The sequence below is a fragment of the Chroicocephalus ridibundus genome, chromosome 2 (assembly GCF_963924245.1).
Source record: "Chroicocephalus ridibundus chromosome 2, bChrRid1.1, whole genome shotgun sequence".
In the NCBI taxonomy this organism is placed as follows: domain Eukaryota; kingdom Metazoa; phylum Chordata; class Aves; order Charadriiformes; family Laridae; genus Chroicocephalus; species Chroicocephalus ridibundus.
The window spans coordinates 134345259-134353530 of record NC_086285.1 but is presented as its reverse complement, the minus strand read 5'-3'; the positions used below and the strand labels follow the sequence as shown (position 1 = coordinate 134353530).

Below are 8272 nucleotides of genomic sequence, written 5' to 3'. Positions count from 1 at the left end.
GTTAGCGTCAAGTGGCACTGTTTTACAAAAATCAACGTCGATACAGCCGGGACTCGAACCCATAGCGTTCACCACACAGCACGGGGCGGGGCGGGTCTGACGGCGGAGCGGCTCCCGCCAGGCCCGGGATACAGCCGGCCCCAGCCCCAATCTCGCTCCCGCTCCCTGCTCGGGATATAGCCGCACCCGGTCGCGGTGGCGCCGGGCGGAGGGCGGCTCCCGCCACTCTCACCTCAGGCGCTCCCAAGCCACCCTCTCGCCCTCACCGTGGTCAGGCACCGCCGCGGACGCCACACCCCCGGGTCCTGCCGGCGCGGAGGGCCTGCTTGCGCCGGCAGAGGGGTTACGTCGGCCCTGCGCAGGCGCGCGCCCTCTCTCTTCCGGTGCTGACCATGGCGGAGAAGGAGTAAGTGGCCGACCCTCCCCGGCACAATCCGCCGCCATCGGCAGCTGCGGTGGTGCCTGGTGCCTGCCCCCAGGGCCGGGGCGCTGCCCGCCGCACCTCCGATCGTCGGCGACGCGTGGAGGGGGCATGAGTGTCCTGGGGCCGGGAGGGGCGGGAGGATGGATAGGGCCTAGCGCGGTGGGGGTGCAGCCGCCGCCGGTCCCGTCCCTTCCGCGGGCGGCGGCTGGTGCCCCGCCGGGCCTGGGTGAGGTAGGGAGGGAGAGCAGGCCACTGAGCGCCGTCTCTGTGCGTGAGGGAGCTGGGGCGGCAGAGTGTGTCCCGGCTGGGGGGGCGGTGTGCGGCTGGAGTAGGGAGTTGTGGCCGGGTACGGTTAGGGTAGGAGCTCGCCCGGGTAATTACGGCTCTATAAACACTATTCTTGCAAGTTTTGTCACATTTAAGAGCTTAAAGTCTGAGTAAGCTTAAAGTCCTGTGAAATAAACTTAAGAATACTGCTAAACTAGTTTTTCTCTTAAAGCACGCCTTGAAATGTTTGTTAATTTGAAAGTGGTGCGCTGGAAACAGACTTTTAATTTATTACAAATAGGACCATGGTAAAGTAGGGTAAAAACGTTCGGGTGGTCTCAGTCTTTAAGGTTGTGTACATAGGTTGTTTGCAGCTCTGCAGCCAGTCTGTCAAGTTGCTTTTTCTAGCATAAAAAGTGATATGGTCAGGCCACATCCAGGCCTAGTGACAGTAGGAACAAGGAAGATGTCTCAGTGGACTGTCCCGAGGCAGTGAGACCTGCATACACGTTGTGTTAGGAGTTTGCATTGATGTTTGTGATGTGTAACTTTAAACCCCAGTTTTTTCCTATTAGCTAAAAGAGTTTTTTCCTCTTTTAATTTAGAGCAAAGAAGGTGCCATCTGTACCAGAAAGCCTGCTGAAAAAGCGGCAGGCTTATGCGGCTATGAAAGCCAAACGTCAGAAGAAGATATTGGCTATAAAAAAGGTGAATACTTTATGATTCCTTAAGTTGAATTGCTTGTCTGTTGCAATATGGGCTATATGCTTATGTAACACAATACGGAAGTTTACAATATTTGGGTCTGGCACGTTGGTATTTTTTTAATGCTTTGGACTGAAATAGATTTTTTTTTTGGTGGGTGGGGGCAATAACAAACCAGTTCTGGGCAAAGTATACAGTTGTCTATAAGATTAAAGTTAGTCTTCTACAAAGCGAGAAGTTATAAGCTTGATGCGTGGTAATGTTGTTCAGGGTAAAGCAGCACTGCTGCATAATATCTTCCAGATTCTCTAGAACATCACTGAGAGTATAAACTCCACAATGTGGGCAGATGTTCCTACCATCTGTGTTGTTTGTGGGAAGCTCTAGAATATGCTTTGTTATTTGAAGGTGATCTTCATGTTTTAAAAGACGTTATATGATGTTAAATTGATTTCAGTACCGTAAGACACAAAGAAAGCTCATCTATGCAAGAGCCCAAGCGTACCACAAGGAGTACAGGCACATGTATAGGCAGGAGATCCGTATGGCCAGGATGGCCCGAAAAGCTGGCAATTACTACGTTCCAGCGGAACCGAAACTGGCATTTGTGATCAGGATAAGAGGGTAAGATTGAATACAGATGTAAACAATTCTATGTTCAAAAGCACTGAAATTGGCTTTCCTGTTACTTGTTTAAAGCTTAAGTATATAAATAAAATTAAGCCTTCCGCTGTTGTCTTGCAAAGTTGTTGATAGTAATGTTGTACATCCACCAGAGGCTTATTTAATGTAGCGCAAAATCATTTTGCTGGCTGTGTCTGCTGTCTTTAGGAATCCCTGTTTTCTAACAATCATAGAATGGTTTGGGTTGGAAGGCACTTTAAAGATCGTCTAGTTCCAACCCCCGTGCCATGGGTAGGGAAAGTTCCCACTAGACCAAAGCCCCATCCAGCCTGGTCTTGAACACTTCGAGGGATGGGGCATCCACAGCTTGCCTGAGCAACCTGCTCCAGTGTCTCACCACCCTCACAGGACATAATTTCTTCCTCATATCTAATCTAAATTTCCCCTCTTTCAGTTTAAAACCATTACTCCTCATCCCGTCACTATACTGCCTCATAGAGTCACCGTCTTTCCTGTAGACCCCCTTCAGGTACTGGAAGGCTGCTATAAGGTCTCCCTGGAGCCTTCTCTTCTCCAGGCTGAACAACCCCAACCCTCTCTGCCTGTCTTCGTAGGAGAGGTGCTCCAGCTCTCTCCTGTGAAGAAGGTGGCAAGGCTACAAATACGTGTAGACAGTTGTTCTGTTTCACCTTAATCTCGATAAAATTATGTGCCAGTATTCCCTGACATTTGACTAAGCTTTATTTGAAATGTTTGTTTAACACTCCTTTTGTAAAGTGCTATAGAAAACTAATGAAAGGTATGATTGGAAGCATTGTTTCAGTATAATACTTAGTTATTTTCATGGAAATAGATCTGTTTTAACTTAATACTAAAATATATAGTAAATAATTTATTAAGCTTGCATTGTGTAATTGGTAAAATAATGATGCATTTCATATGGGAATAATACTATGTGGGGTTTTTTTAGTTGATACTCAGTGTTTTCTGGGATGTAGATAATTGAGGCTTTTTTCCTGTGTTTTCTAGTACCAATGGTGTCAGCCCTAAGGTCCGCAAGGTGTTGCAGCTTCTTCGCCTGCGTCAGATTTTTAATGGCACGTTTGTAAAACTCAACAAAGCTTCTATCAACATGTTGCGGATTGTTGAACCCTATATTGCATGGGGGTGAGTGAAATGGCCAGTTTTAGCAAATCCAGTTGAAAACATTGAGTGTGTTTTGCTACACTAGACTTAGAGGTTTCCTTTGTGTTAAAAATGTTTTTGTATCTTCTGTGTGCTTTCCCTACTTTGAATTGAAAACATGATTAAGGCAGCGCTTTAAAAGGCGATACTTGCTAGATATGATGGCATTCTCATATTAGTGGTGTTGGGAACTCGGTATGATTTGCTTCTCGGTTGCTTTTGTATTTACAGTTGGGACGTGCTGAAATGACTGAAATTGTTTGTTATGGAAGTTTCATTTCGTGATGTTAACTTGGAATGTGGCTTGCAAAGACTCATTTATTTTTTTTTTTACTTGACTATTTCAGTTATCCCAATCTGAAGTCTGTGCATGAGTTGATCTACAAGCGTGGTTATGGCAAGATCAACAAGCAGCGCATTGCTCTTACTGATAATTCCCTGATTGAGAAACGCCTTGGTAAATACTGCTCTGCGTAACAAAACAAGAAACCAACTTGTTGCATTTGGATGGTTAATACTAAGCTGGACAGCTATCCTCATTTGTGTCTGGAGAATAGTAGTGATTGGTTAATAATCTCTACTTCTGTTTTAATAGCTTAATACAAAGCAAGGTGGAAGTAACTTTCGTTATAAAGTATTGAACACCAGTGTAAAGAGTAAAATTTGAGCATTTTAAATTTGTAATTTTAAATGTAAACTCCTTGATCTTTAATGTGTCAGTAGATTTTTTCCGTAATGAAAAGGTGCTGCATCAGGAAAGAAGCTTATTGTACATAGTTTTAAACTTCCTGTCAGAAGAACTAGCTATTAAAAGCTGTTAGTGTGTTTAGTGAAAATAAAGCGTGGTGGTCAGCTGGGAGGAAGTACACTGTTCTAGGAGGCTCCTCCTTTTCCAGTCATAGCAGCATAAATACAGTGAATTTCCCTGAGCTACACGTAACTAGGTTTTAAGTTTATTTAGCCTAGCTTTTCTTCAGAGAACACTGTCTGTTTCCTAAGATTCACTAAGTGGGATTTGGGTTTTTTTTATTGTTCGTCATTACTGGCTACAAATATTCAACAGCCGAAACTGATTCTTGTTGTCAGATGTAACACCTAAATAATGTTGAGTTATCTGCAGCTAATCCCTTTTAATTGAAAAAGACAGTCATTGGCTGTCATGACAGAGTGGGTGCTTTCTGACTTCCCTCAGTTTATCAAAATTAGTAGGTATGACAATAATAACTTGATAATTTTTAGCTTCTCATTGACCAGTGGCTCTGTAGCCCTTCTGAAAACAACATTTCTGAATTTTAGGAAAGTTTGGCATCATCTGCATGGAAGATGTGATCCATGAAATTTACACTGTTGGCAAGAACTTCAAAGTTGTGAACAACTTCCTCTGGCCTTTCAAGTTATCCTCTCCTCGAGGTGGAATGAAGAAGAAAACGATCCACTTTGTGGAAGGTGGGGATGCTGGTAACAGGGAAGATCAGATCAACAGGCTCATAAGGAGAATGAACTAATGGTGAGATATTACCATCAGTTAATACTATGCGCTGTTCTCTCTCTGCTATGTGGGCCGCTGCCATTATTGGTTGAACTTTCATGTTTAATATATATTCACTCATGCTCGGGTGATGCCTACAGTATTAAGCTACTCGGACAATACAGTGTTCTGATTTTATTTTTAAGGTCTTACTAAAACTAAAATGTTTGTGAAGAGATTAAATCTTAATTATAGCTAATATGTTTAGGAAGTATAAACATTTATCGATAACTTATTTTGAATTTACCAATAACTTGTTTTAAAACCTTATTTGGGTTTTATGGTGGGAAGAGCTGAGATCTTGGTTAAAATTTTCAGCCCTTATAAATGAATTCTCAGTATGATCAAAGTCTTGTGATTGCAAGTGCAGTGTCTTTTCAGATTGTCTGATTTCTGCTATAAAAGCCTGTTTAGGATTGTGAGAAACTAAATTATCAATTTAGACCATTTTAACATTAACATGACCAAGATGGTAACTCTGAAAGACTGCTTTGCCCATTTGAATAGTCCATCCTTTAGAAATGGGAAACTTTATTAACACTTAAAGCAGTTTGTCAGTGACAGCTGTGCCCTGAAGTTAGTATCTTAGTTCAGACAATCTGTTTTATCATCTGTTGTAGTTACTCTGCTGTTTCTGCTTTGATGAGAAGTCTCTGCCATTTAAAGCCAAAACTGTTTTTTCAGAGTTGTTGTACTTCCCATTGCATTTTTCACCTTTTTTACACACTAAACTAGCTTTGGTGTTGCCTGTATCTTCTTTTCAATCAAGGATAAATGCCTTTTTGGTATGATAAATATGCCGGAATTTTAGAAAACTTCATTGTGTTAGGGTGCTTGGAAAGAATAACAGGCAAAGACCCAGTTTTCCCCAAACTGATTCCTTCAAAGACAAGAAGGGTTTTTTGGTTTGTCTGTTTCGGGTTTTTTGTTGGGTTTATTTTTTTCTGTTTTTTTTTTTTTTTTTTTTTTTTTTTTAAGTAATCATATGTGTGCTTTACATAGGAATTCCTAACTTTCAGAGGGTTGGTTCATAAAGAAAATAGTGAGTAGTGATGTGACTTTATGAACTTTCTGGAGGGAGAGAAGTCTCTCTTTTTTTTTTTTTTTTTTTTTTTTTTTTTTTTTTTTAAACCTTGTAAAAATGTGTTTATAGCCAAGAAGGCAGAGTAAGTTGAGCTCGTGGAGCTCTGCTGTCTGTCCAAGGAGCTAAAGGAGACCTATGAAATATCTTTCCATTTGACTGACAGCTTTATTTTCTTGAAGCTTTTTTGTAGGCTGTTCTTCCTCAGTTTCCACTCCTCCAAACTTCTTGCATGTTGCTGTGTTGTCTTCAGCTGTGAAACAGCGGAGTCTTAAAGCACTGGCATGTGGCAACATGCACTTGGAAAATCATTGCATACCGAGGACAGTGTTCTAAAGCTTTTTAGCCCAGCTATGGGAAGAAGTGGTTAACTTTCAGGAGCAAAATTGCTGTAATGTTTGGTGCCTGGGGTGATGTTATATTATACTAGCATTCTCGTAGAAATTTTGCTGCTCATGGCACAAACTGTTACAGGTTCAGTACTGGCAGATGTTCTCCTTAAGTTAGTGCATAAGGCTTCATAACCAAGATTAAACAGAACTACTTTTACTTTATGCTCCAATCTGGTTTCTGAGCATAAGATGGAAACTGCTGTTTTTAATTGAAAACCTGCAGCTTTGCTGTCAGTGTAGATCCTTTCTCCTCCATCTTCACTGACAAACATTAGAAGCATACTGGTGGTCTTGAGTTTTCAGGAGCCATCCTACAGAAGAGAAGCTTCCAGTTCACTGTTGCAGTGGCTGTAAAGCCTGTGAGGAGTTGTATATTGGCAGAGAAACTAGGAGTATTCAGCTGGTTGCTCATGTTTTTCATGGGACTTCTAGCTCAGCATCCCATGTAGGTAGCAGACGTCAGGACTTTACTCCATCTTTCAGTTTAGGAATTGACCTTCTAGCTTCTTATTTTATGCTTATAAGCAGTTAGTTATTCTGCTTGGACTTCAAACAAACCTCTGGTGTAAAGCTAAAATAACTGATTGTTCTCATCTCCTGCACTTTTTATTTCTGCTGCTTTCCTACTGCTCTGAATAGAGTGCATGTTTAAAATGCAAGTAACCTACGTGTAGAAAATAGAATAATGTTGAAGTTTCTGCTGAAGTAATGGGCTACTAGAGCAGTGAGTTCAGGTGAGATATTGGCAGTACTCTTAAGTCCTGTCATTCTGAAGGGCTTTGTATCTGAAGATTAATATTTATTCCTCTTCCCTATATATAGGTTTCCTACCATTTGTCTTTATTTCTTATTACTTAAGTGGTAATCTCAAATAAATTTTGGAAAAAAAAAAAAAGACTTCCAGTACCGATTCCTTCATGTATAGATTGGGGGAAAAGAGCATAGTACTCAATATTGCATTTTGACAATTCAGTATTGGCAAGATACTGAATTTCATTAGCTCTCAAGCAAATTTTACAGGAACTGTAAAACTGGTCTCAAGTCTTCTTTTTGCTCTCATTTTTGTAAACAGTCCCTGAAATGTGCTGAAAATAGAGTTACTACAGCAAAACTTAGAATGTGCGCAATGGCTCAGTATGTCTTTAAACATGAAGCTTTCCCCAATACACTTTTAGACAAATAGGAAAATAGGTGCCAATAGTTCAATGTAGAAATGTTTATCCAGTTAAATCTGCACTTTAAATCTGTGTTTTGAGTAAAGAGATGTTAATATAGAAGCTAATTATTGTGTGCAAGACTACTGAAGTCTTAAATCTGGTGAAGTAAAATATTAGTATTTGCAACCCAAATAATAAACTGTAGGAATATATTAATTCTTTGGGTGGCCAAAGTTTCAGATCTACACCTAGCTAATGATACTCTTTTTTTTTCCTCTTTCAGATTCAGATGCTCAGCTGCAATCTTTCAAACTCTGGTCTGGTAATAAAGCCGTCTTGCACAAAACAGTGTGTCATCTCAATTGGTCTCTTTGGGGTCCTCTTCTCTAGTGGTGGTGGTTGTCAAGTTAACTTTGCAGTAACCTGTTTGAAAGACCCATGTATAGTTTGAATTAGCAGCATATATATAACACTGTTTCACCTTCAGTTGGAGGAAGAACGTTTGGAAGGATTCGTGCAGGTAGCAGATTAGTTTTTGAGTGGCAATAATTATTTGTTTTTGTTGTGATTAAAGGGACAGTAAATGACAAACTGAGCTGTATGCTGTTGAATGACAGGATTCCAACTCAGTTGTAGCGCACCAGAAAGCTGTGTGAGGAGATTTTTCTGTGTAAAGAAGAGATAAGGGTAAATTGGTTCTTAACATTTTAAGATCCTCGTTTGAAAATCATAATAATTACTTCCAGCTCTGAACACCTTCAGGTACTTTTTACCAAAGGAAACATGAAATACTTCACAAAATAGCAAATTGTTTTCCACATTCTAGATGACTACTCAGCTCTGCGTGATTTGTTTGCAGTGTTCTATTTCAGATACTTATAGAAGTGGAGACCACAGGATTCATGAGGA

The 8272-nt window shown here is 40.9% G+C and overlaps 1 protein-coding gene across 1 annotated transcript; it reads left to right on the top strand.

Moving 5' to 3' along the window:
- Positions 1 to 275: 275 nt before the first annotated feature.
- On the top strand, positions 276 to 7711 carry RPL7 (ribosomal protein L7). The gene is made up of 7 exons (XM_063327052.1): positions 276 to 406; positions 1297 to 1399; positions 1854 to 2020; positions 3050 to 3187; positions 3553 to 3662; positions 4502 to 4712; positions 7647 to 7711. Exons 1-6 carry the CDS (start codon positions 393 to 395, stop codon positions 4708 to 4710), a joined length of 741 nt encoding a protein of 246 aa, XP_063183122.1. The 5' UTR covers positions 276 to 392; the 3' UTR covers positions 4711 to 4712; positions 7647 to 7711.
- Positions 7712 to 8272: the final 561 nt, after the last annotated feature.

Excerpts from the sequence above, each read along its gene's own strand:
- RPL7 (XM_063327052.1), top strand. Across the intron at positions 1,400-1,853 it reads AGATATTGGCTATAAAAAAG|TACCGTAAGACACAAAGAAA; the intron begins GTGAATACTTTA and ends AATTGATTTCAG. Across the intron at positions 3,188-3,552 it reads GAACCCTATATTGCATGGGG|TTATCCCAATCTGAAGTCTG; the intron begins GTGAGTGAAATG and ends TGACTATTTCAG.